Here is a 27689-nt window from a genome sequence, read left to right on the forward strand (position 1 = left end):
TTTTTAGTTATTTTTTAGAGATGGAGAGAGTGAGAGAGAGAGGGGGGCAATGAGGAAAGGCACACCAGAGACGCTAGCCACTGCAAACAAAGTCCAGATGCATGTGCCACCATGGGCATCTGGCTTACGTGGGATCTGGAGAATCAGACCTGGGTCCTTAAACTTTGTTAGTAAGTTCCTGAATTGTTAAGCCATCTCTCCAGCCTTGTGTTTAATTTTTTTTTTTTTTTTTTGAAATAGAGTCTCAATCTAGCACAGGCTTACCTGGAATTCACTATGTATTTTCCGGGTAGCCTCGTACTCATGGTGATCCTCCTACCTCTGCCTCCCAAGGGCTGGGATTAAAGACATGCGCCCCCATGCCCAGCCACTCCTATGTTTAATTTTATTTATTTATTTATTTATTTGAGAGCGAGAGAGAAAGAGGCAGATAGACAGGTAGAGAATGGGCACACCAGAGCCTCTAGCCACTGCAAAGGAACTCCAGACAAGTGCGCCCCTTGTGCATCTGGCTAACGTGGATCCTGGGGAATCGAGCCTCGAACTGGGGTCCTTAGGCTTGACAGGCAAGCACTTAACTGCCAGGCCATCTCTCCAGCCCTATGTTTAATTTTTTTAATGAAATGCCATATAATATTCCAAATACAGTTGTGTTATCTTCAGTTCTCACCAACTAGCCAGGTGTGGTGGCAGACACATTTAATCCCAGCAATAGGAAGGCAGATTTAGGAGGACTGCCATGAGTTTGAGGTCACCCTGATACTACTAAGTGAATTCCAGATCAGCCTGGGTGAAAGCAAGACCCTACCTCAAAAAAAAAAAAAAAAAGTCTCACCAACTTAGGTGTTGTTTTGCTTTGTTTTAAAATTTCTTGCAGGATAAATTAAAACCAGACTTAACAAGGTAAAAGGGGAGAGTGTATTAGTAAGGGGCTCTTGTAATTAATTAGATGAAGGGTGATGATGGCTTAGATCTACATAGCAGCAGTGGATGGGTGATAAGAGACTAGATTTTGGCTGTATTTTATTTATATTTTTATGTTATTTATTTCAGAAAGACAGAGAATGGGCATGCCAGGGACTCAGCCACTGCAAATGAACTCCAGGCACACGTGCACCTTGTGCATCTGGCTTACATGGGTTCTGGGGAGTCAAACCTGGGTCCTTAGGCTTCACAAGCAAGTGCCTTAACTGCTAAGCCATCTCTCCAGCCCACTGTCTGTATTTTAAAGGCAAAGCAAACTTGCTAATCAGCTTTGGAGTATGAAAGGAGGTGAAAAAATCAAGGAAAACTCCCAGATTCCTGGCTTCAGCAACTGGAGGAATGTGGTTGTCATTTCAGATGGAGGAAGTTGTGGTAGATACCTCAGAAACTTGTCTTGGGACATGTTAAATTTAATATGCCTGTTATACATCCAAATGGAATAATGAGCCTGGTGTTCTGAGAAGATATTTGGATTGGGGAGAAAATTTGGCAAATACCAGCACAGACATAACATTGAAAAATCATGAGACTTGAGGTCACCTGAGGAAGAAATGATCAAAGAGGACCAAGGACTGAGTTTTTGGACTTCTTAGTAACAAGAGAGCTAAGAACTCTGTAAAGGAGGTGCCCAAAATGATCAGAGTTCATGACAGCATGATATCTTGGAAGCTACTAGAAGAAAGCCTTTGGGAGAGAAGGAAGTGGTCAGTTGAGTTGTGTAAGATGCTGATCGTCAAATTAAGAGAATTGAAAATTGATTATTGGTCATTGCTTTTGGGGCCTTAACTAAAGTTATTTCCATGTACTGTGGGGAGGAAAAAAAAAAAAACAACAACACCCGAGCATGCTTGTGCACGCCTTTAATGCCAGCACTCGGGAAGCGGAGGTGGGAGGGTTGCCCCAAGTTTGAGGCCACCTTGACACTACATAGTGAATTCCAGGTCAGCCTGGGCTAGAATGAAACCCTCCCTCGAAAAACAAAAACAAACGAACAAACAACAACAACAAAAATCCAACGGAACTGAAAAGAATTAATAGAGCCAGGCCTGGTGGCACATGTCTTTAATCCTAGCACTTGGGAGGCAGAGGTAGGAGGATCGCCATGAGTTCAAGGCCACCTTGAGAATACATAGTGAATTCCAGGTCAGCCTGTGCTAGAGTGAGACCCTACCTTGAAACACAGACAGGCAAACAAATGGCTTAGTGGTTAAGGCATTTGCCTGTGAAGCCAAAGGACCTAGGTTCAATTCCCCATGACCCACTTAAGCCAGATGCACAAAGTGCACATGCAGCTGGAGTTCGTTTACAGTGGCTGGAGGCCCTGGGGTGCCCATTCTCCATCTCGGTCTTTCTTCTCTTTCTCTCTCTGCTTGCAAATAAGTAAATTTTTTTTTAAGTTAATAGGTAATGAGAGGGAAGCTGGAGACAGTGGGGAGTTAATTCAATTTTGCTGTATAGGGGAAATCCCTATATCAAAAAAAGCATAGGTTGGGCTGGAGAGATGGCTTAGCAGTTAAGCGCTTGCCTGTGAAGCCTAAGGACCCTGGTTCAAGGCTCGATTCCCCAGGACCCACGTTAGCCAGATGCACAAGGGGGCGCACGCGTCTGGAGTTCGTTTGCAGTGGCTGGAGGCCATGGCGCACCCATTCTCTCTATCTGCCCCTTTCTCTCTCTGTCGCTCTCAAATAAATAAATAAAAATAAACAAAAAAAATTAAAAAAAAAAAAGCATAGGTTGAGTCGGTGGTGGTGCATGTCTTTAATCCCAGCACTCGGGAGGCAGAGGTAGGATTGCCATGAGTTTGAGGCTAACCTGAGACTACATAGTGAATTCCAGGTCAGCCTGGGCCAGAGTGAGACCCTGCTTCAAAAAACACCCCCCCCCCCAAAAAAAAGCGTGGGTTTCTAAGTCCAGCCTGGTGATACACACCTGTAATTTTAGTACTGAGGAGACTGGCAGGGGACTAAAAATAAAAGTCATTGTAAGTTACACAAAGTTCCAGATTTACAGTGACTTCATAGTAAGGCCCCGTCTCCTCCAAAAAACACCAACCCGACAGAAAGAATGGGTTTTGTTTGCTTGCCTTTAAGAGGAGAAATAATAAATGACATTACATATGATGACAGAAATAATTTCATAGAGGGAAAGCCAGAGCGGCATGCAGAGCAGTAGGAGACAAGAAGCTATGAGCTAATTGGCGGGTTAGCCTTAGCTAAGGTGCTTGCTTGCAAGAGGGAAGGCTTAAAAACCATGGCCTTTAATCCCAGCACTCATGAGGAGAGGTAGATCTCTGTGAGCTCAAGGCCACCCTGAGACTACACAGGGAATTCCAGGTCACCTTGGGCTAGAGTGAGACCCTACCTCAAAAAACCAAAACAAAACAAAAGACCCACACAACCCAAAAAGTAACTGTAAAACAAGGGGGCACAGATACTGGACGTAGATAAGGCGCTGGATCCCATCAACTCGGTCTCTCTTCCAGGCAGTCTCCAGAGACCCATATTCAGCTCACATTGTTTTGTGATAATTGAACATGTCTGCCTCTCCCTCTTAGGGTACTAGAATATTCTGGATATTCCTCTGAATATTAAACATTCTAAATATTCCTCCACACTCCGCCAGGACCTGGCCCAGAAGCCCAGTCCTCGCCCACTGAATTAGTGAGAACAGAACACATGCCCAGCGTTGGCGACGTAGCTGCATTCACAAAGGGGGGCGGTCCTAAGGAGCAAGACGTTCGAGCCCCTCCTTTTTCTCCCTAATTACTCCCAGTTCGTAGTCTAGCAAGGGGCTAAGCATGACCTACAAAGGCCACCGTATCAGACGTCGGCTGATCCGGAGAGTTGAAGTCGGTGAGGAGTGGAGCCCGAAGACAACCCTGAATCCGGATTGGATAGAGAGTTCAGAGGTGGAATTTAATCGCTAATTAGGGGACTAGGATTGGATAGAGCTCAGAGGAGGCGGGGCCTAATGACGAGGGGCGGGGCGAGAACAGTGCTGAGGGCGGAGTCGGCGTGAGGATTGGGCCGCGGGCTTCAGGGGCGGAGCTTGAGGGGGCGTTGCCGTGTCGGAAGTCAAAGGTCGGTAAATAGTGGTGATGTCATGCAGGCAAGATGGCGGAAGGGTGAGCCCGTCATTCCGCTCCCAGTCGTTGGGGGCTGAATTCTCCCAGGGTGTGGGGGTGCTGGGCTAGGGTCGCCGTGGGGGAACAGGAGGTCAGCGCGGCGGACGAGGGCGAAGCTGACAGCGGCAGCGTGGAGCTGGCGGCGTGAGGGGGTGGGGGAGCGGCCTGCCTAGCCTCAGCCCGCGGGCCGCAGCCGAGGGAGAAGCCCTGAGCCGCTCGTGGGCGGGCCGGCGTGCAGCGCGGGGCCGGGCCGCCACTTGTGTCTGTCTTCCACAGGGAGGACGTGGGCTGGTGGCGGAGCTGGCTGCAGCAGAGCTACCAGGCAGTCAAAGAGAAGGTAAGCCGGGGCCCCGCGCAGCCTCGGGGCAACCAGGTCCAGCCAGCTCTGTCCGGCTCTTTCACGCCTCCGGGAGGCCAGCCTGGGCCCTTTCTTGCTGTATGCCTTACCTGTCTACGAAAGGACGGGCCTGACGCAGACCCGTGGGGATGCTAGCCATGGGGTGATTGCTTTTAAAACCCAGACCAGTTCTTTCCTAGCAGTGCATAGGAAGGGACAGTTTATTCCAGCTCAGAAAATTGACAGCTTCTTTGTAGAAGAGAGAGCATTTGACAGAGGCCTTTGAAGAACACCCCCAGTACTCATTCAAATAAGATTAGATTCTGTGCCAACCAGCACTCTTGACAGGTCCCGAGGATTACAACCTTAGCCAGACAATCGGGCTTCACAGAGCTCAGTCTAGTGGGAAGGCAGGCAGCCAACTCGTCAAACAAATAGTTCTTTAGTTACTGTTGTAAGTACCGTGAACGGAAAGTACCTAACTTCTTGTCTAGTCTAGGTAATCAAGAGCATACCAGGGGAGGGGTCATAGGGAAAGTGAAAAGCAAGAACCTGGGCCAGAGATAAGGATCACGCCTTCACACTGGTGGGTGACAAAGTTCTGCCTGAGCGAGTGGTGGTTTGCCAGGGAGAGTAGACAGACAGATGTGGTCTGAGAATGGAGACCCTGAAACGGCTACCAAGTAATCCCAATGCTATGAATAAAGTTTGGTCCCACCAGTGGATGATGTTCCATTTGTTGTTGTTATTTATTTATTTATTTTTATTTTTTCGCATTAGGGTCTCACTGTAGCCCAGGATGACCTGGAATTCACTATGTAGTCTCAGGATGGCCTCAAACTCACCCACTTCTGCCTCCCCAGTGCTGGGATTAAAGGTGTGCATCACCACACCTGGCCTCAATTTTTCTCGTTTGTTAAGACCAGTCCGGTTGAATTGTGGAAAACTAATTACTATTTATCTCAAGCAAGTGGAGTGAGTCCTGCTGCAGGGCAGACTCCAAGAGGCTTCTGACCCCTACTCCGAGAACATTTTTTCTTTCTCTTGACCTGGTTACTCCTGGCTAGCCTGTCAGCTGTAGCTCAGCACATCTGAGAATTCCCTGTTTATTTTATTGATGGGGACTAAGAGGAAGGATTTCACCCTAAAGCTTAATATGACACCCCAAAGTAGCATGCTTTTTGTTAGTTTCCTGGAAGGATAGTATGTTACTGATTCAATAAATGTTACATGAAGGCCTCCTGTGTGTTTCTCTGGAGGTTGGTCTTATCATAACTCATGAAAAATAGGTAACTGGTTAGCCTTCCATCTTTATTTTTAGGTAATTCCCAATTTGGAGCTGGGGCTGTTTCCACATTTTTTTTTTTTTTGCTTTGTTTTTTGAGTTAGGGTCTTGCTGTAGCTCAGGCTGATCTGGAATTCACTATGTAGTGTTAGGGTGGCCTTGAACTTACAGTGATCCTCCTACCTCTAATTCCCTAGTGCTGGGATTAAAGGTGTGCACCACCACTCCTAGCCTTTAAAAATATTGTTATTTATTTATTTGAAAGAAAGGGAGGGATGGAGGGAGGATGGGCAGACCCGTACCACCAGCCACTGCAAATGAACTCCAGATGCATGTACCACCTTGTGAACCTGGCTTACGTGGGTACTGGGGAATCAAACCTGGGTCTTTGGGCTTCATAGCAAGTGCCTTAACTGCTAAGCCATCTCTCCAGCTCTCCTCTTTTTTTTTTTTTTTTTTGGGGTCATCTTTTGGTGCTCTGCTCTGTACTGCCCCAGAACCTACACCTGTGAGATGATGATACAATCTGTCTTCATCCTCTTCTTACGTCCAGTGCACCTATCCAAGTGCTTCACATAAACATTATTATAGAAGGATACATTTGCATTTTATTTTTGGCTTTTTTTTAAATTTTTATTTATTTATTTATTTGAGAACGACAGGCACAGAGAGAAAGACAGATAGAGGGAGAGAGAGAGAATGGGCACGCCAGAGCCTCCAGCCTCTGCAAACGAACTCCAGACACGTGCGCCCCCTTGTACATCTGGCTAACGTGGGACCTGGGGAACCGAGCCTCGAACCGGGGTCCTTAGGCTTCACAGGCAAGTGCTTAACCGCTAAGCCATCTCTCCAGCCCTTATTTTTGGCTTTTTGAGGTAGGGTCTCCCTCTAGCCCAGACTGACCTGGAATTCATTGTGTAGTTTCAGGCTGGCCTCAAACTCACTACAGTAGGAGCAATACTCCTACCTCTGCCTCCTAGGTGCTAGAATTAAAGGTGTGTGCTGCCATCCCTGGTCTCTCTTGTATTTGCTTTTTGCCTCCCCCAGATTCCACAATCTTTTTCTTTTGTGGTTTTTGGAGGTATGGTCTCACTCTAGCCCAAGTACCCTGGAATTCATTATATAGTCTCAGAGTATCCTCAAGCTCATGGTGATCCTTCTATCTCTGCTTCCTGAGTGCTGGGAATGAAGGCATGTGCCACCACACCTGGGTCTGAGCCCTTCACAGCCAGTCCATTTTGTCTCTTACTGCTTCTCCTCCCCTTGACTTCAGAAACTCTTCCCTTATGTCCCTGTTCTGCAACCTCATACTTTTATGATACGAAGTCAACAAGCTTGACTCCCCACCCCTGAAGCCACCACCTATATATACTTATCTGTAGTCACACTCAGCTTCATACTTGCCAACTCCAGTGACTGCTTTTTCAGCCCTTATCTTCTGTAGCTTTCGGCTGCATATCACCCTGGCATTTGCTCCTTCTTTTCTCACTTTTTCCCTCTCTCCCTCTCTTTCTTTCTTTTTTGTTGTTTTTTGTTTTTCAAGGGTCTCACTGTGGCCCAGGCTGACCTGGAATTCACTATGTCATCTCAGGGTGGCCTCGAACCCACAGGAATACTCCTATCTCTGCCTCCCGAGTGCTGGGATTAAAGGCATACGCCACTGTGCTTGGCTGTAAACTTTTTAAAAAATATTTTTATTTGGGCTGGAGGATGGCTTAGCATTTAAGGCACCTGCCTGTGAAGCGTAAGAACTCCGATTCAATTCCCCAGACCCCCATAGCCAGATACACAAGATGGCACGTGCATCTGGAATTCGTTTGCAGTGGCTAGAGGCCCTGGTGCACCCTTTCTCATTCTTTCTTTCTGCCTCTTTCTTTCTTTCTTTCTTTCTCTCTCTCTCTCTCTCTCTCTCTCAAATAAATAAATAAAAATAAAATATTTAAAGAATACAAAGCTCCCAGCACTCAGGAGGCAGAGGTAGGAGGATTGCTGTGAGTTCGAGGGCACCCCGAGACTCCATAGTGAATCCCAGGTCAGCCTGGGCTAGAGTGAGACCCTACCTTGAAAAAAAAACAAAAATAAATAAACAAATAAATATTTTTATTTATTTGCAAGTAGAGAGAATGGGTGCACCATGGTTTCTTGCCACTGCAAAATGAACTCTAGATGCATGTACCACTTTGTTCTTCTGGCTTCATGTAGTTACTGGAGAATTGAACCTGATCTCTCTGGCTTTACAAGCAAGTACCTTTTACCACTGGCAGCAGTAAATCTATCCAGTCACCTATTGTAACCAGCAGCTCTTATTTTAAAATTTTTTTTCCCTCTTTTATTTATTTATTAGAGATAGAGAAAGAAGGAGAGAGAAAGCGAGAGTGGGCATGCCAAGGCCTTCAGCTGCTGCAAACTCCAGATACATGTTCCCCTTTGTGTAGCTGGCTTACGTGGGTTCTGGAGAATTGAACCTGGGACCTTTGGCTTTGCAGGCAAGTGCCTTAACTGCTACGCCGTCTCTCCAGCCCCTCTTCCTTAATTCTTTTCTTGCCCTTAGTCAACATATCTTTTTTTTTTCTTTTTTTTTTTTTGAGGTAGGGTCTCACTCTAGCCCAGGCTGACCTGGAATTCACTATGTTGTCTCAGGCTGCCCTCGAACTCATGGCAATCCTCCTATCTCTGCCTTCCAAGTGCTGGGATTACCAGGCCTGTCTCCAACATATCTATTTTATGACCAAATCTACGTTTAGAGGTAGGGTCTCACTCCACCCCAGGCTGACCAGGAACTCACTCTGAAGTCCCAGGCTGGCCTTGAACTCAAGATGGTCCTCCTACACCTCTGCCTTGGCACACGCCTAGCATATTTTGTGTGTATGTGTTGGTTTTTATCTCACTGTAGCCCAGGCTGACCTGGAATTCATTATTTTAGTTCCAGGCTGGCCTCAAACTCAGGGTGGCCTTGAATTCATGCTTTTCACTCAACTTTTGTCTATTTGTTGATTTTGGTATTTTGGGTTAGGTCTTATGTAACCCAGGATGGACTTAAACTTACTTTGTTTCTGAGAATGACCTTGAACTTCAGTTCCTCCTGCCTTTATCTCCCAAGTGCTATCATGATAGGCATGTGCTACCATACCTGGCCAATAATATCTTTTCTTTCCTGGATTATTTCAACAATCTGTCTGACTTCCTTCCTCACTTAAACTTGTCACTGGGCTGGAGAGATGGTCGAGCGGTTAAGGTGCTTGCCTGCGAAGCCTAAGGACTCAGTACCTGTGTAAGCCATATGTACAAGGTGGACGTGTATCTGATATCTGAAGTTCACTTGCAGTGGCTAGAGGCCCTGGCATGCCCATAGTCTCTCTCTCTCTCTCTCTCAAATAAAAATAAACCAGAGCCAGGCATGGTGGCACGCACCTATAATCCTAGCACTTGGGAGGCTGAGGTGAAAGGATTACTGTGAGTTTGAGGCCACCCTGAGACTACATAGTGAGTCTAAGTCAGCTTAGGCTATGGTGGGAGACTACCTCAAAATAAATAAATAAACTTGTCAGTCTTGGACCCATCCTCTATGCCAGTTCCTAGGATGACCTATAGAAAACAAAAAGATCTCAGGCAGATCCTTGCAGCTGTGCTGTGGAAATAAAAAGGAGCGTAGGATGATTTACAGGATAGGACCTGCAGTACAGATCATGGCTTTGAAACAATATCAAAACTACCATGTTAGGCTTAACCAGCACAAGACTATACAGTACAGGACACAACCAATCCAAAAGTCTATTACAGTATAGGACATAACTTTGGGGTAGGGGCTTCTAAATCTCCTTACCCCAATTTCCATCCCACTATAGTCCCAAGGTTGATATATGTAATAAGACCATGTAAGTGATAGTGTCCATATGAACCTAGGATTTGGAGGGTGGGGCAAGCACAGTTGGTCCAGCAAGGTATCCAGGACTTGGCAAGGCAATATAGAGAAGGAAGTTGAGGGCCTGCTTCCTTATGCTGCCTCTGAGTGCAAATATACAGGAGCACATATTATTCAGCCAAAGGAGCTTTATGGATGAACAGAACCTAGAACAGTGGAAGCAAGAAGACATTGGTGCCGGGCGTGGTGGCACACAGCTTTAATCCCAGCACTTGGGAGGTAGAAGTGGGAGAGGATCACCATGAGTTTGAGGCCACCCTGAGACTATAGAGTGAATTCCAGGTCAGCCTGGACTAGAGTGAAACCTTACCAAGACATTGGAGAGAATTTGCCTTTCCTTTGATTAAAACAAACAAAAAAATCAGGAAGCCAGGCATGGTGGCGCACATCTTTAATCCCAGCGCTAGGGAGGCAGAGGTAGGAGGATCACTGTGAGTTCAAGGTCATCCTGAGACTCCATAGTGAATTCCAGGTCAGCCTGGGCCACAGTGGAAGTCTACCTTGAAAAACCAAAAGAAAAAAAATCAGGGCTAGAGAGATGGCTTAGTGCCTGGGAAGCCTAAGGAACCATGTTCATCTCTCCAGATCCCACATAAACCGGATGCACAAAGGTGAGGCAAGCACAAGGTTGCACATGCCCACTAGTGCAAGTGTCTGGAGTTTGATTGCAGTGGCTGAGGCCCTGGGGCCAGTTCTCTGTCCTCCTTCCCTCCATCTCTTAAAAAAAATTTTTTTAAATCATACCTTTTCATGTTACTTGAAATTTCAAGCAACTGTGGAGTCTATTTTGTTTTGTGTTAAGACTGCATTCCCTCTTTCCCAGTCCACTTTTTGGCCTAGTCCAGCTTCCACGTTTGATAAGAGGGGGGAGAAATGACTAGCTGAAACTCACTTCTGGTAACATTGTGAATTCCTGGGTTGAGATTCAGTCCCTGTGCTGCATAGCAGGAGTTTCTTTGTGTTCTCTTCTAGGCCAATAATCTCAGGTAATGCAACTAGTAAAAGTAAGCATTCATTATTCTTAAGGCCAAGCTCCTGTATTACTTGATAGTTCCACATTATCTTGGTATTAAAGAAATACAGCACCAGGCATGGTGGTACACACCTTTAATCCCAGCGCTCCAAAGGAGGATTGCTGTGAGGGCAAGGCCAGCCTGAAACTTATAGTGAATTCCAGGTCTGCCTGGGTTAGAGCATGACCCTAGAAAAAAAAAAGGGGAGGGGGGGAAAGTGCTTTAGAGATGGCTCAGCAGTTACAGCGCTTGCCTGCCAAGCCTCAGGACCCAGGTTGGATTCCCTGGTACCCCATGTAAGCCAGTTGCACAAGGTGGCACATGAATCTGGGGTTTGTAGTGGCTGGAGGTCCTAGTACGCCCATTCTATGTGCTGCTTTCTCTCTCTCAAATCAATAACTAAATAAATTTTTTTAGAAAAAAAGGCAAGGGATGATAGGACCTGCCAGCTCTGTCATCCTTCTCTGTTTTCCTTAGTCCTCTGAAGCTTTGGAGTTCATGAAGCGGGACCTGACAGAATTTACCCAGGTGGTACAGCATGACACAGCCTGCACCATTGCAGCCACGGCCAGTGTGGTCAAGGAGAAGCTGGCTGTGAGTACTACCCACACCTTGACAACTGCCCCTTAAAGCCTGACCTGCCCTAAGATCCTGGTGGGGATTCCCAACTTTTCTCTCATTAGGTGATTATTTTACCCTCTGGGTGGAGAAAAACGGAAGATTTTTTTTCTTCTCATTCTGAAAGAACTGTGAGAGAGAGGAAGAAAAAAAAAAAAAAAGGAATTGTGTTTGCCAGCAAACAAGCCATCTATCTATCTATATTTATTTATTTCAGGGGTGAGGTTGAGGTACTTTCTCACACTAGCCCAGGCTGGCCTGGAACTCTGAAGTCTCAGGCTGGCTTTGAACTCCAGTGATCCTCCTACCTCTGCCTACTGAGTTCTGGGATTAAAGGCTTGTGTCACCAAAACTGGCATATATATATATATCTGGAATACACTATGTATTCTCAGGGTGGCCTCAAAATTCATGGCAATCCTCCTACCTCTGCCTCTCAAGTGCTAGGATTAAAGGCATGCAACACCATACCCAGCCTATATATTTTAAATAATTATTTTTCCACTTCTGTATTGCCTTAACATTTTCCACTAGCAAAATGATATATTGTTGAAATTTGGGCTAGGGAAATGGCTTAGTGATTAAAGGAGCTTGCTTGCAAAGCCTAATGGCCCAGGTGAGAGAATGAAAATGAGAGAGGGAATAATAGGCACTCCAGGGTATCTTGCCACTATAAACAAACTACAGGAGGTACATTAGCCGCTTTGTGCATCTGGCTTTATGTGGGTCCTAGCAAATCGAACTAAGGTGATCAGGCGTTCTAAGCAAGCACTTTTTTATTTTTATTTTTTGGTTTATTTTTATTTTCTACGCAAGCATTTTTCATCACTGAGCCATCTTTCCAGCACCAAACTCAAACAGTATTTACCTAGTGAAGAAGTAGGTTTTCATATAGCTTATTCATAATATCTTTAACTCTTCTCCTATGCCCTAATTCCCCCATCCCCTCTCTTAACATACTTTGCCTGCCTGCCTGCCTGCCTCCTTCTTTCCTTCCTTTCTTCCTTTCTTTTTTTTTTTTTTTAAATATTTATTTATTTATTTGAGAGAGACAGACACAGAGAGAAAGACAGATAGAGGGAGAGATAGAGAATGGGCGCGCCAGGGCTTCCAGCCTCTGCAAACGAACTCCAGACGCGTGCGCCCCCTTGTGCATCTGGCTAACGTGGGACCTGGGGAACCGAGCCTCGAACCGGGGTCCATAGGCTTCACAGGCAAGCGCTTAACCGCTAAGCCATCTCTCCAGCCCACCTTTCTTCCTTTCTTAGAGACAGAGAAAGGGAGAGAGGGTGGGGGAGGGAGAATGGGTGCACCAAGGCCTTTAGCCACTGCAGATGAACTCCAGATGTATGCGCCACCATGTGCATCTGGCTTACATGGGACCTGGAGAATCAAACCTGGGTCCTTGGGCTTTGCAGGCATGTGCCTTAACTGCTCAGTCATCTCTCCAGCCCTTGTTCTTTTTTAATAATTTTGTTTTTTATAATCGTGGAAAATGTTAATAAAAATTGAGAAAAAAATTAAAAATTTGAAAAAAAGGAAAAAAAATTATTTATTTATTTGAGAGTGACAGACAGAGAGAGAAAGAGGCAGAGAGAGAGAGGGAGAGAGAGAGAGAATGGGCATACCAGGGCTTCCAGCCACTGCAAACGAACTTCAGACGCATGTTACCCCCTTGTGCATCTGGCTTACATGGGTCCTGGGGAATTGGACCTCGAACTGGGGTCCTTAGGCTTCAGAAGCAAGTACTTAACTGCTAAGCCATTTCTCCAGCCCCTTGTTTTTCTTTCTTTTTTTTTTTTTTAACTTTTTATTGACAGCTTCCCTAAGTATAGACAATAAACCATAATTTCCTCCCCCACCCCATTCTTCCTCTCTGAAATCCATCCTCCAGTAAATTCCATCTTCTTTCCAATTAGTCTTTCTTTTTATTTATTTATTTGAGAGAGAGACAGAGACAGAGAGAATGGGCACACTAAGGCATGCAGCTATTGCAAACCAACTCCAGATGCATGTACCACCTTGTGCGTTGGCTTATGTGTGTCCTGGGTAATCAAACCTGCATCCTTTGACTTTGCAGACAAACACCTTAATCGCTAAGCCATCCCTCCAGCCCCTGATTAGTCTTTTTTTAAAACATATTTTTATTTTTATCTGTTATTTGAGAGAGAGGCAGGGAAAGAGGTGGGGAGGGGGCAGGAATTCAACTCCAGTGAACTCCAGATGCATGTGCCATCATGTGCATCTGGCTTATGTGGGACCTGGAGAATTGAACATGGGTCTTTAGGCAAGTGCCTTAACACTAAGCAACTTCTCCAGCCCATCTTTTTTTTTTTTTTTTTTTTTTTGGTCTTTCAAGGTAGGGTCTCACTCTAGCCCAGGTTGACCTGGAATTCACTCTGTATTCTCAGGGTGAACTCGAATTCACAGCAGTCCTCCTACCTCTGCCTCCCAAGTGCTGGGATTAAAGGCATATGCCACCACACCTGGCTCTACTCTACTCTTCTATGTTGGTGGCATCATCTTTTCCTCCTATTATGAAGATCATGTATAGGTAACTGGCATACTTTTTTATTACAAAATATTGGAGCCGGGCGTGGTGGCACATGCCTTTAATCCCAGCACTTGGGAGGCAGAAATAGGAGGATTGCCTTGAATTCAAGGCCACCCTGAGACTACACAGTGAAATCCAAGTCAACCTGGACTATAGCGAGACCGTACCTCAAGAAACCAAAAAAAAAAAAATATATATATATATATATATATATATATATATATATATATATATATAAAAATAAAATATTGGGTGCTGAAAAGATTGGTCAGTGGTTAAATACACCTGCTTGCAAAGTCTTTTGGCCCTGTTTCAACTCCCAAGCCACCACTATGTGAGCTAGACATAGATAGTGAAACAAGCATCTGGTGTTCTAGCTTTGACCTCTGTGTGTAATTTAGGTTGACCTCAAATACACATCAGTCCCACTGCCTTAGCCTCCAAGTGCTGAGATTATGGGCATGCACTACCATGCCCTGCTAGTATACAGTTTTTGTTGTTAGGGTTTTTGTTGTTGTTGTTGTTGTTTGTTTCTCAGGATAGGGTCTTGCTTTAGCCCAGGCTGACCTGGAATTCACTATGTAGTCTCAGGCTGTCCTCAAACTCACAGCAGCCATCTACCTCTGCCTCCCAAGTGCTGGGATTAAAGGCATTTGCCACCATACCCGACTTTTAGGTTTCATTGTTTCTAGTTTTTCATTTTTATATTATGGTTTTTCTACTAGCCATGAAAGATTATAGTTTCTTCATTTGATCACCACCTAACTTGGTCACCTTGAATTTAGAGGTGAGATTAGAGATTGTAAGAACCATTTTTGAGCCAGATATGGTGGCAAGTATCTGTTGTCCCAGCTACAGTGGAGGCTGAGGTGCATCTCTTGAGCCTAGGAATTCAAGACTAGCCTGGGCAACATAAATGAGGTCAGAGCGCTGTCAGACCTAGCTTGGCCCTGTTCTGCATCCCAACCAGGACTCAAGGGCTCTAGGGCTCTAGCTACTTTATTCTCCAGCCCCACTAAACCTTTGTGCTTTCACGTTCCAGACCCAATTGCAACCTGCTTCTGGGACACTTGCTTTCTCTTGGTTTTCTCTGCAGACTGAAGGCTCCTCCGGGGCAACAGAAAAAATGAAGAAGGGGTTGTCTGACTTCCTAGGGGTGATCTCAGACACCTTTGCTCCCTCGGCAGACAAAACCATCGACTGTGATGTCATCACCCTGATGGGCACACCCTCTGGCACAGCTGAGCTCTATGATGGCACCAAGGTATTCACCGTCAGCTTTCCCTAGGGATGCTAGGCTTTATCTTCCAACCTCTCACTCCCAAAAGCAACACATGTTCAGGCCAATAAATATATTTGTTTAACTAAATTGTAGAACATTAGAAGATTTATTGTATTTCTAACTTCATCACCTCAAGAGATGTACCTTTCCATTTCTTTTTGTTTACAAACATAAGTAAAATAGTTTGGGTTGGGCTTTTTTTTTTTTTTTTTTTTCTTTTCTCAAGGTTGGGTCTCGCCTTAGCCCAGGCTGACCTGGAATTTACTATGTAGTCTCAGGCTGACCTTGAACTCATGGTGATCCTCCTACCTCTGCCTCCCAAATGCCAGGATTAAAGGTGTGCACCACCACGCCTGGCTGGGTTGGTTTGTTTTTAAAATATTTTATTTATTCATTTTGAGAGAGAGAAAGAGGCAGAGAGAGAATGGATGTGTCAGGGCCTCTAGGTACCACAGATGAACTCCAGACACATATGCCATGTTGTTCATCTGGCTTTACATAAGTACTGGGGAATCAAACCTGTGTCCTTAGGCTTTGCTAGCAAGTGCCTTAACCACTAAACCATATCTCCAGCCCTGTTTGTTTTTGAGGCGGGATCTTATTCTTGGCCGGCTTTGAATTCACTCTAGGAAAGGCTTAGGTAGGAGGGTTAGTGTAAGTTCAAGTCAGCCTGGGCTACAGAATGAGTTCCAGACCAGCCTGGGTTAGAGTCTGACCCTGCCTCGAAAAAAAGGAAAAACAAACAAAACCCCTAAGACATTCTTGAGCCAAGCATGGTTGCTCACCACCTTTAGTCACAGCTCTTAGAAGGCTGAAGTAGGATTACTGTGAATTTAATGCTAGCCTGGGATACCTTAAATAAGAGGGCTAGAGAGATGGCTCATCAGTTAAAGGCACTTGTTTACAAAGTCTGATGGCCCAGCGTCATTTCCCCAACACTCACATGAAGCTAGATCTACAAAGTGGCGCATATGTCTGGAGTTTGTTTGCAGACTAGCTTCATGGGTAATTTGTTTGTCTTTAGAGCGCTTAAGTCAGCAACTGTGACAGTATATAACATTTAATTTCTGTTCCATATTCCTCTTTTGCAAGTATTTTTTTGCACTAGCATTAGTGAACATGCAGAATTATGAAAGTTACTAAATGATAAGACTTGTAGCTGATAAGACTTGAAGCACTCAGGAGGCAGAAGCAGAAGGATCACTGTGAGTTCAAGGGCACGCTGAGACTACATAGTGAATTTCAGGTCAGCCTGGATTAGAGTGAAACTCTACCTTGAAAAACCAGAAGATAAAAATAAAATGACTTGAATCTATCACAATAGTAACTCATCACCAAAGCCACTGCTGACATTCTGATGCAGACAGTCCATGCTTCATGTGATGCTCAGGAAGGAAGGAGGACTTTCTGTTAATTAGCTGAAGTTTGCCCTCCTATGGCCCTACTGGAACAGAGTTTACAGTGCATTTGTCATGGTGGCTCTAAAATTAAATTCTTTTTGCCAGCTGGCCGTGGTGGTGCACACCTTTGCACTGTGAGTTTGAGGCCACCCTGAGGCTATTCCAGGATAGCCTGGGCTGGAGTGAGACCCTTCCTGTGTGTGTGGGGGGGGGCGGGGAAGGGCTGGGGAGATGGCTTAGTGGTTAAGAAAGCCAGATGCACAAGGTGGCGCAAATGTCTGGAGTTCATTTGCAGTGGCTGGAGGCCCTGTCACGTGCCTTTTCTCTCTCTCTCTCTCTCTCTCTCTCTCTCTCTCTCTCTCTCTCTCTCTCTGACTCTCTCACTCTCTCAAATAAAAAAAAAATTAAAAAAAATTTCTGCCAAAGGAAGGGATAAGACTGTTTATAATGCAATCTTCCAGACACAAAATGGCCTGGATACCCATGACCTTACAATGCCTGGCACTGTGTACACAAGGCCCTCATAATAGGAGGAAAAGATGATGACATCAGAATAAAAGACTAATTGAGGGGGGAGGGAATATGATGAGAGTGGATTTAAGAAGGCAAAAGTGGGAGAGGAGAGGGAATTCTTATGATTTATTGTCTATAATTATGGAAGATGTCAATAAAAAATTAAATTTTTTCCAGGCATGGTGGCACATGCCTTTAATCCCAGCACTTGGGAGGCAGAGGTAGGTGGATCATTGTGAGTTTGAGGCCTTCCTAAGTTTACATAGTAAATTCCAGGCCATCCTGGGCTAGAGTGAGACCCTACCTCAAAAAAAAACCCAAAATAAATAAATAAATAAATTGTTGTTGTTGTTGTTCAAGGTAAAGTCTCACTTTAGCTCAGGCTGACCTGGAATTCACTGTAGTCTCAGGATGACCTCAAAATCACAGTGATCCTCTTACCTCGGCCTCCTGAGTGCTAGGATTCCCCCCTTTTTTTCCTTCTCCTTTTTGTATGCTAGGGATTGAACCCTGACCTTGCACGTACTAAGCATGTGTTCTACATCTGAACTATATCACAAGTCCTTAACCCTGATGGAGGGTTCTTTTAAATTATTTATTTTCAGCTTGTGTCTACATAGTGAATTCTAGATCAGCCTGGGCTAGTGCAAGATCCTACTTCAAGGGCTGGAGGCTTAACAGTTAAGGCACTTGCTGGCAAAACCATAGGACCTAGGATCAATTCTTCAGTACCCACATAAAGCCAGATGCACATGTCTAGAGTGTGTTTGCAGTGGCTAAAACTCTGGCACACCCATTTTCTCTCTCTGACTCTTTTTCTGTCCCTCTCAGATGCCTAAAATATTAAAAAAGACACTTCCTCAAAAAATTTCTTTATTTTATATCATTTCTTTGAGAGAGAATTTGAGTATGCCAAGGCCTTTTGCGACTGCAAACAAAATCCAGATCAATGTACCACTTGGTGCATCTAGTTTTATTGGGTACAGGGGAATCAAACCCAGGCCAGGACTGGAGAGATGGCTTAGCAGTTAAGGAGCTTGCCTGCTAAGCCTAAGGACCCAGATTTGATTCCCCAGTACCAACATAAATCAGATGCACAAGGTGGTGCATGTGTCTGGAATTTGTTTGCAGTGGCTAAAGGTGCACCCATTCTCTGGCTTTCTCTTTGTTTGCCTGTTTCTCTTTCTCTCAAATAAATAAAATAAAAACTTAAAAGAAAAAAAGGGTAACAGACTTTACAAGTGCCTTTAACCACTGAGCCATCTCCCTATCTGTTGTTTTTTCCTTTAATTTTTGTTTTTTTTCAAGGTAGGGTCTTACTAAAGCCCAGGCTAGTCTGAAATTCACTATGTAGTCGTAGGGTGGCCTTGAACTCACAGCGATCTTCCTACCTCTGTCCCCCACCACCACCAATTACTGGGATTAAAGGTATGCGCCACTAGCCTGGCTATTTCTTTAATTTTCTTGTTATTTATTTGCAAGCAGAGGGAGATAGAAGAAAGACAAATAGAGAGAATGGTTGTACCAGGGTCTCTAACTACTGCAGACTAACTCCAGATGTGTGTGCCACTTGTGGGCTGGAGAGATGGCTTAGTGGTTAAGGCATTTGCCTGCAAAGCCAAAGGACCTCAGTTTGATTCCCTAGGACCCACATAAAACAGATGCACAAGGTGGCACATGTGTCTGGAATTTGTTTGCAGTGCCTGGAGGCCCTGGCGTGCCCATTCTGTGTGTGTGTGTGTGTGTGTGTGTGTGTGTGTATCTACCTCTTTCCCTCTCACTCTCTCAAATAAATAAATAAAATTAAATGTATATATATATATATATATATATATATATATATATATATATATATATATGCACACATGCACACACGCACACACACACACACACACACACACACAAGGCATGGGCCACCCTTGTGCATCTGGCTTTACCTGGGCCCTGGGGAATCAAACCGAAGTCATTAGGCTTTGCAGGCAAATACATTAATGGCTGAGCCATCTCTCCAGCCCCCCCTTTTTTTCTTTTTGAGACAGGGTCTCACTGTAGCCCAGGCTGCCTTTGAACTCATAGCAATCCTCTTACCTTAGCCTCCCAAGTGATGGCACTAAAAGTGTGAGCCACCATCCTAGCTTCATGGGTAATTTGAATTTGGAGGTAATTTTATTATCTCAAAATTTGTTCCTAAATTTGGTCTTTATTAATATAATTACATTTGATACTTTTTTCAAATTTCACATATTTCTGAAGAATTGTATACATTTAATTTTATAACCTTCTTGCTGTATTTTCTTAGTTCCCAAGGATGGAATACTGGGTAAAAGATATTTTTGTGTGCGCTTTAGTTCTGAGGATATTAGCCCATTGCCACTGTGATTGTTAAAAAGTTGCGTGTGGGGCTGGAGAGATGGCTTAGCGGTTAAATGCTTGCCTGTGAAGCCAAAAGACCATGGTTCAAGGCTCGATTCCCCAGGACCCACGTTAGCCAGATGCACAAGGGGGCACACGCATCTGGAGTTCATTTGCAGAGGCTGGAAGCCCTGGCGCACCCATTCTCTCTCCCTCCCCCTCTGTGTGTGTCTGTCTGTCTGTCTCTGTCTCTCTCTCTCGCTCACTTTCAAATAAATAAATAAAAATAAAAATAAATTTTTTATAAGTTCCCTATGGGTTAGAATGCCAAGAAGGGAAAAAATAGATGGTGGTTGTTTTGGCACCATGCAGAGAAGTAGTCCTTTCTTTGTCCACCTTCCCAGAATGTTTGTTTTCTCTGTTGCTTACAGGCTCGCCTCTATTGTCTGCAGTCAGACCCAGCAACATACTGCAATGAACCTGATGGTGAGGGGGTAGCAGTGGGGGTGGGCTTGTGGGGCAGGTGGAACAAAAGGATATGGACTGTGGGCCTTCTTGCCCAGGTAGCCAAATACAAGTACCCACTATATACCGGGAAGAGAGTAGGACCTGTGTATACCTTATGCCTTGTGAGGTGGATGGATGGTCCGTTTTCCTCCCTGAACTTCAGTTGTCTTTACCCTAATTCAGGTCCCTACAAAGACTTGCTCTTCTGGTTCTTTATCCTCTCTACTCAGCCTCCCTCTCATCCTTGCTGCCCTTCCCCTTTGGCTCTCGTTCACTAAACTCCTGTCAACCAGCGAGCCCCAGGCTGGAAACTAAAGACCAGAAATAAGTCAAACCCTCAAGCCACCCATTTCAGGACTAGACTGCAAAGAGGGGGAGAAGCAGGAGGGAAGGAATCAGAGGTTGTAAAGGGTGGCAGTGCAAGGCCACAGGAATGACACCTACCTAGCTTAGGGAGCCTAAGACATTTGAATGAAAGGTGTTTTTTTGTTTGTTTGTTTGTTTTTTGTTTTGTTTTTCAAGGTAGGATCTCACTCTAGCTCAGGCTGACCTGGAATTCACTATGTAGTCCCAGGGTGGCCTTGAACCCATGGCGATCCTCCTACCTCTTTGCCTTCCAAGTTCTGGGATTAAAGGTATGCACCACAGTCTGGGCACGGTAGCACATGCCTTTAATCCCAGTACTCGGGAGGCAGAGGTAGGAGATTAACCATGAGTTTGAGGCCACCCTGAGACTACATAGTGAATTCCAGGTCAGCCTGAGCAAGAGCAAGACCCTACCTCGGAAAAACAAAAAACAAACAAACAAAGGTATGCACCACCACACTCAGCTTCTAAACCTTTCTTAAGTAACAAAGGCATTTGAAAGGGCCTTTGACTATCTGTTGAGAGCCAGGTATAACAGTGTATCCTTTTATTCCTAGCTAGTTGGGAAGCTGAGGCAGGAGGCTGACAAGATTGAAACCAAGCTAGGTTACCTAGAAAAGTTAAGGCCAGTTTGGGCAACTTAGTAAGACCAAGTCTCAAAATAAAAAAAGAACTGGGGGCTGGGGAAATGACTTAGCTGTTAAGGCACTTGCATGCAAAGCCTAAGGACCCCAGTTCAATTCTCCAGGACCCATGTAAACTAGATGCACAAGAGGCACGTGCATCTGAAGTTTATTTACAATGGCTAGAGGACCTGGCGCGCCCATTCTCTCTGCCTCTCCTCTGTCTCTCTCTCTCTCTCTCTCTCTCTCTCTGTCTCAAATCAATAATTTTTTTTTTTTTTTTAAAAAGGAACTGGGTGTAGTGACGCCTTTAATTCCATCACTCAGGAGACTGAGGTAGGATCACTGTGAGTTCCAGGTCAGCCTGGACTAGAGTGAGACCCTACCTCAAAAAAAAAAATTAATAATATTAAAATAGGACTGGGGATACAACTCAGTGGAAGAATGTTAGCCTAGTTTATATAAGTCTCTGGGTTCAATCTCCAGTACTGGGGTGGTGGGGAGAACTGTTGAAAATACAAACCATTTTTCTATAAAATTTTGTGTATAAGATTTTTGACATTTTTTTCTTACCCCCTCCCCAGTTCAAGTTCTTTGACTCTTAAACATCATCTATTGACCCTAGCTTTCATGTAGAGAACTGTTAAAGAGTTTTAAGACCTGAGGTGACCAGGTTTCACATTTTGTAAAGCAGCCTTTGGGCTGCATTGTGAAAAATGAAATCATGAGACAAGACGGGGAGATGAGGTAGGAGACTCCTAGGAATCCCCTTGTCAGAGATCAGACCAGGGCCTGGAGAGATGGCAGGAAGAGGAAGGTGTACATAGGCGACCCTGAGAAAGGGAATCCAGAGCAAGTAGATAAAGAAGGAGCTAAGATGGCTCTGAGTTACAGTGAACTGAGTGGGAAGCAAAGCAAGCACACAGTGTGTTTGCAGCTGGGTCCAGAAGGGACTCTGGATTGCAAATAAACAGGAATTCAGAAGGAAGAGGGTGTTAACTCATGGTCTAGTGAAGGTTATCTTGAAGGAAAAAAAAAAAAAAACCAGAAAATGAGAAAAGGCAAGAGAAGGAAAACAAGAAGGCCATGATGACTCAATATCTAGAGAAATGAGGAGGAAAAGAACAAAAGGGGAGAAGAGGTCTGCAAAGCCATAGCTCCTGGTTGAAGTAGTAGCACAGTCACATGAGGGAGGACAGAGCTGTAGCCAATGGCTCTGACAACATGGGTCCACTGGTGACCAGAGAACCAGCTGTTTCAGAGAAGAGGGGCTCAGTAGCCAGCAGGTGCAGTAGATTGAAATGCCAGCAGGAATGTGAACAAATGGAGACTGCAGCCCTTTCTAAAGGTCCTGATCATAACAGAACCCACACATCCCTTCACCTTGTTTGAGCCCTGCCTTCTACCAGATGGCTTTGAGAAAAACCTTAAATTTTCTTTATTGTTCTATACTCCCAGTATTCTTTGCCCAGACCTAGAGAACTGACCATAAGTGTCTGTCCCTCTGCAGGCCCCTCGGAATTGTTTGACGCCTGGCTTTCCCAGTTCTGCTTGGAAGAGAGGAAAGGGGAGATCTCAGAACTCCTTGTAGGCAGCCCTTCCATCCGGTCCCTCTACACCAAGATGGTGAGGGCCCAGCCAGCAGGGACTCAGCTTGAAGTGTTGGGAAATGGGAGGGACATACACATTGGGAGATCCTATATAGCCAGATGGGCCACTCTGTAAACCAGGACCCTGTCGAGAAGAGACTGATTTGCCAGTCTTCTGGCCGTCAATGGTGAGAAATAGAGGGGCCAAAAAAGCCTGATGGGATCGTTTTCTCTCACCTTGGCTAAACCAGGCCAAGAAGGTGGGTCTGGCTGAAACTGAGGTAGAGTGGAAGGGCTTTCACAGTCACTTTAAAGTTACTTTCTGTGTCTGAAATACAAATCAGCTGGTAGCAAACTATTAAGACTGGGGACACAGACCATGTACATTGTTCCCATATTCTTCCATTTTTCCTTCCCTTTCAGGTTCCAGCAGCTGTTTCCCACTCAGAATTCTGGCATCGGTATTTCTATAAAGTTCATCAACTTGAGCAGGTATGCTGGTCTAGCTCAGGAAGACCCTCACACACACCCTGCTCATCACCCTCCATAATACCAGCTCCAGCCCTAGCCATAGCCCCGAGGGAAGCTGACTGGATTCTGCACCTCCCCCCCCTTGGTTTTTTGATATAGGGTCTCTCTCTAGCCCAAGCTGACCTGGAATTCGCTATATAGTTTCTGGGTGGCCTTGAACTCATGGCAGTCTCCTACCTCTGCCTCTGTGCTGGGATTAAAAGTGTGTACCACCATACCCAGCTCAGACTGGATTTTTAAGGCAAGAAAGGCAGGATGTGAAGAGTTTGAGACTACAATCATCATTTCAGAGTGCCCTGACTGCTTCTGATCATAGCTTTCCTGCCCTCAGGAACAGGCCCGGAGGGATGCTTTGAAGCAGCGGGCAGAACAGAGCATCTCTGAAGAGCCTAGGTGGGAGGAGGAAGAAGGTAAGAGGTGTTGAAATGTAATGGTAAGTGAGGCTTGCTTGGAAAGCCTGATGGTCTGGGGGTCACTTCCCCAGTACCCACATAAAGCTAGATGCACAAAGTGACATATGCATTTAGTTTGCAGTGACAAGAGGCCTTAGTACATCCATATTCACTCTTTGTCTCATGCTCTTTCTCAACTAAGAAATATTAAAAAGAGGACTGGAGAGATGGCTTAGCAATTAAGGTACTTGCTTGCAAAGCCAAAAAACCCAGGTTCAGTTCCCCAGGACCTACATAAGGCAGATGCACAGGGAGAACGCATGCATCTGGAGTACGTTTGCAGTGGCTAGATACCCTGGTGCACCCATTCTGTCTCTCTGCCTCTTTCACTCTCTCCCTAATAAATAAGAATATTTTATATAAAGCATTAAAAAGAAGCTGGGCGTGGTGACACATGCCTTATCCTAGCACTTGGGAGGTAGGAGGATCGCCATGAGTTCGAGGCCACCCCGAAACTACTAGTGAATTCCAGGTCAGCCTGGGCTAGAATGAAACCCTGCTTTAAAAAAAAAAAAGCATAAATATAATGGTAAGTGACAGGTCTGTCTGGTAAGCTTAGAGGCCTAGAGAGACATGGCATCCCAGAATGAAGTAGTAAATGAGCACATTGTATGTTTTGAGCATAGAGTTAACAAGATGTCATACAAGGTAGGAGGAACCCTGAATCTTGATATGGAAATCAGATGCCCTCATCCATACATGGTCCTATTGTTTCATATGCACTGGGGAGCACATTGAAAATCTGGATTCCCTGGTTCTGGTGGCACATGCCTTTAATCCCAGCCCTTAGGAGAATAAGGTAGGAGGACTGCTGTGAGTTAGAGGCCAGCCTAGGCTACAGTGTAAGTCCCATATCAGCCTGGACTACTGTGAAGCAATGACAAAACAAAAATATTCAAGCTGGGTGTGGTGGCACATGCCTTTAATCCCAGCACTCGGGAGGTAGAGGTAGGATTGCCATGAGTTCAAGGCCACCCAGAAGCTATAGAGTGAATTCCAGGTCAGCCTGGGCCAGAGTGAGACCCTACCTCGAAAAACCAAAAAAAAAAAAAAAAAAATTCAGATTCCTCCCCCTTTTGGTGTTTTGACATAGGGTCTCTTTCTAGCCAAGCTGACCTAGAATTCACTATATAGCTTCTGGGTGGCCTTGAACTCATGGCAATCCTCCTACCTCTGCCTCTGGGCTGTAGATATGTCTCAGTGGTTAAGTGCAAGCATGAGGGCCTGAAAGGCCCAGCAACCACCAGAGTTCAAATTTCCAGATTCCGTGTAAACAGCTGGGCATGGTAACCTCAGTCTCGAAGGGGAACAGAGACCCTGAGAATTGACAGAGCCTACAAGCTTTGGAATCAGTAAAGAGACACTTGAGCTCAAAAGAAAAATATAGCAGAGGCTGGGCATGGTGGTGCATGCCTTTAATCCCAGCACTCAAGAGGCAGAGGTAGGAGGTTTGCAATGAGTTTGAGGCCACCCAGAGACTAAATAGTGAATTCTAGGTCAGCCTGGGCTAGAGAGAGACCCTATCTTGGCCGGGGGGGGAGGACAAAAAACAACATAGCACAGGAGCAATGGTGTGAGACACCTAACCACCTTCCACTGTGGCCGCTGTAGGCAGGTACGCTACCACCACAGGCAGAGATTACCAGACCACACACATGTACTCAAAAGAAAAATAAGGTAAGTAGATAAGACTCTGAAAGGTGATGGCTCAAGATTTATTAAGTGCTTAAACTACATGCCCATCCTCCACTAAGAACTTTATATGTGTAGTTCTAACTACAACTTCAGTATCCCTTTTTATCAAAAAGGTAGGAACTTGAAAGTGAAGTGTCTTTACCTAGTCGTATAACTAGTGTCTATACCTAGTCATATAAGGTATAGCTGAGCTTAACCCGAACTCACCTCTTTCAAGCCTTGGCTCTCAAGATGTCTCAAGCTATGTTGCCAGCAGTCCAGTCGGGCTCCTTGGCAAGACTGACTAGCAGAAGACTCACGATGGCGTGGGGTGGGGTGTACAGCACTAGTCGCGTCGCCCCTGGAGCAAACCTGGGCGAGAGGTGCGTGCTCTGAGATTGTCTTAAGGCTGGCTGGGGTTACACTCCTCCTTCCTGCTACCTTTCTCTCTTTACAGAGGAGCTTGAGGGCATTCCAAAAGAAGCAAAGGTTCCAAAAGAGACCAAAACCTCCACATCCTCAGAAGGTGGGCCTGGCCCCCAGAGCCCCTGTAATGAGACTCCAGTGGATCCCTCAGCAGAAGTTACTCCATCAGAGAGCAGTGAAAGCATCTCACTTGTGACGCAGATTGCCAACCCTGCCACTGCACCCCAGACACCAATGCTGCCCAAAGACCTGTCGCAAAAGCTGCTCGAGGCATCTTTGGAGGAACAGAGCCAGGCTGAAGATGAGGGCGAGACTGGACCCCCACCTTCAGTTCCCTCCAAGCCTCTAATCTCTGCAGGCCGCCACAGCGGTCCAGAGCCCAGACCTCCAGCCCGTGTAGAAACTCTGAGGGAGGAAGTGCCCACAGACCTACGAGTGTTTGAGCTGAACTCGGACAGTGGGAAATCTACTCCCTCCAACAATGGCAAGAAAGGTATGTCTGAAGGCCCAAGTCCAGGGGTTTTTGTGGGCAGGACAAGCTAGAGTATCCACCTTACACGGCTATATGTTGTCCTTTGTAATGCTCCTATTAGCAGTTTTCCTTCATTTGTGATACTCATTAGAAAAGCTGTTCTATTTATTTATCTTACCATCTAACAGGCATATGACCTGGGAAGAAGGATGTGATTTTAATTGTTGGGGTCTTCTGTTTGGCTTATTTTTGTTTGCTTTTTCATTTTTATTTTTAATAGTTTTTTGAGGTAGGGTCTCTCTCTGACCTGGCATTCACTATGTAGTCTCAGGGTAGCCTCGAACTCACTATGATCCTCCTACCTCTGCCTCCCAAGTGCTGGGATTGAAGACATGCACATTGATATAGAGTCTTGCTCTAGCCCATGCTGTCCTGGAATTCACTATGTAATCTCAGGTCTTTTTTATTTGTTAGTTTTTAAGACCCTCAAAATGCAGGTTTGGTGACTCATGCCTGTAATCCTAGCACTTGGGAAGCTAAGGATTCAAGAGTTCAAGGACAGCCTGGGCTATATAGTGAAATACTGTCTCAAAAATCCAAAACCAGAGCCAGATATGGTGGTGCACACCTTTAATCCCAGCACTTGATAGGCAGAGGTAGGAGGATTGCCATGAGTTTAAAGCCACCCTGAGAGTACATAGTGAATTCTCAGTCAGCCTGGACTAGAGCAAGACCCTACCTTGAAAAACCAAAAAAAAAAGGGCCCGGTGCGGGGCACACACCTTTAATCCTAGCACTTGGGAGGAAGAGATAGGAGGATCACTGTGAGTTCAAGGCCACCCTGAGATTACATAGTGAATTTCAGGTCAGCCTGGACTAGAGTAAAACCCTACCTCGAAAAAACAAAAACAAAACAAATAATAGAAGCCAGGCGTGTTGTTGTACCCCTTTATTCCCAGCACTGGGTCAGCGGAGGTAGAAGAATCATGAGTTCAAGGCCAGCCTGAGACTACAGAGTAAGTTCCAGGCCAGCCTGGGCTAGAGTGAGACCCTACATTGAAAAAAAAAAAAAATTAACACTTAATGCCTGAAGAGATTACTTAGTGGTTAAGGTGCTTGCTGGCAAAGCCAAAGAACCCAGGTTTGACTCTCTAATACCTACTTAAAGCCAAATGCACAAGGTAGTGCATGTGTTTGAAGTTCATTTGCAGTGGCTAGAGGCCCTGGTGTTCCCATTCTTTCTCCTCCTCTTTCAGTAAATAAATACAATTTTTTAAATATTTTTTAAAATTTTTATTTATTTGAAAGAGAACTTCCCTGAATACTGTTTAAGTTTAAAAAAAAAAAAAGGAAAGAGGCAGAGAGAGAGAGAAAATGGGTGTGCCAGTGCTTCCAGCCACTGTAAACAAACTCCAGATGTGTGCTCCACCCTGTGCATCTGGCTTATGTGGGTTCTGGGGAATTGAACCTGGGACCTTTAGCTTTGCAGGCAAGCACCTTAACCACTGCACTATCTCTCCAGCCCCATAAATAGAATATTTTTAAAAATTAACAAATAAGATTTATAGTAGGGGGTGCTGAGGAGATTGCTCAGTAGTTAAAGGCACTTGTTTGACAGTCTTCATTCAATTCCCTAATTTCCACCTAAAAGCTAATTGTAAACTG

At 45.2% G+C, this 27689-nt stretch overlaps 1 protein-coding gene across 1 annotated transcript in view; it reads left to right on the top strand.

Annotated features, from left to right (window-relative positions):
- Positions 1 to 4070: 4070 nt before the first annotated feature.
- The window catches only part of Bsdc1 (BSD domain containing 1), a 35950-nt gene continuing 12331 nt past the window's right edge, over positions 4071 to 27689 (top strand). The window contains exons 1-9 of the mRNA XM_004665265.3: positions 4071 to 4108; positions 4385 to 4445; positions 11143 to 11259; positions 14934 to 15101; positions 19816 to 19870; positions 22391 to 22506; positions 22893 to 22961; positions 23332 to 23410; positions 25584 to 26045. Coding sequence (XP_004665322.2) covers positions 4098 to 4108; positions 4385 to 4445; positions 11143 to 11259; positions 14934 to 15101; positions 19816 to 19870; positions 22391 to 22506; positions 22893 to 22961; positions 23332 to 23410; positions 25584 to 26045 — 1138 coding nt within the window. The 5' untranslated portion in view covers positions 4071 to 4097. The remainder of the gene's footprint in view (positions 4109 to 4384; positions 4446 to 11142; positions 11260 to 14933; positions 15102 to 19815; positions 19871 to 22390; positions 22507 to 22892; positions 22962 to 23331; positions 23411 to 25583; positions 26046 to 27689) is intronic.

The sequence above is a fragment of the Jaculus jaculus genome, chromosome 5 (genome assembly GCF_020740685.1).
Source record: "Jaculus jaculus isolate mJacJac1 chromosome 5, mJacJac1.mat.Y.cur, whole genome shotgun sequence".
In the NCBI taxonomy this organism is placed as follows: Eukaryota; Metazoa; Chordata; class Mammalia; order Rodentia; family Dipodidae; genus Jaculus; species Jaculus jaculus.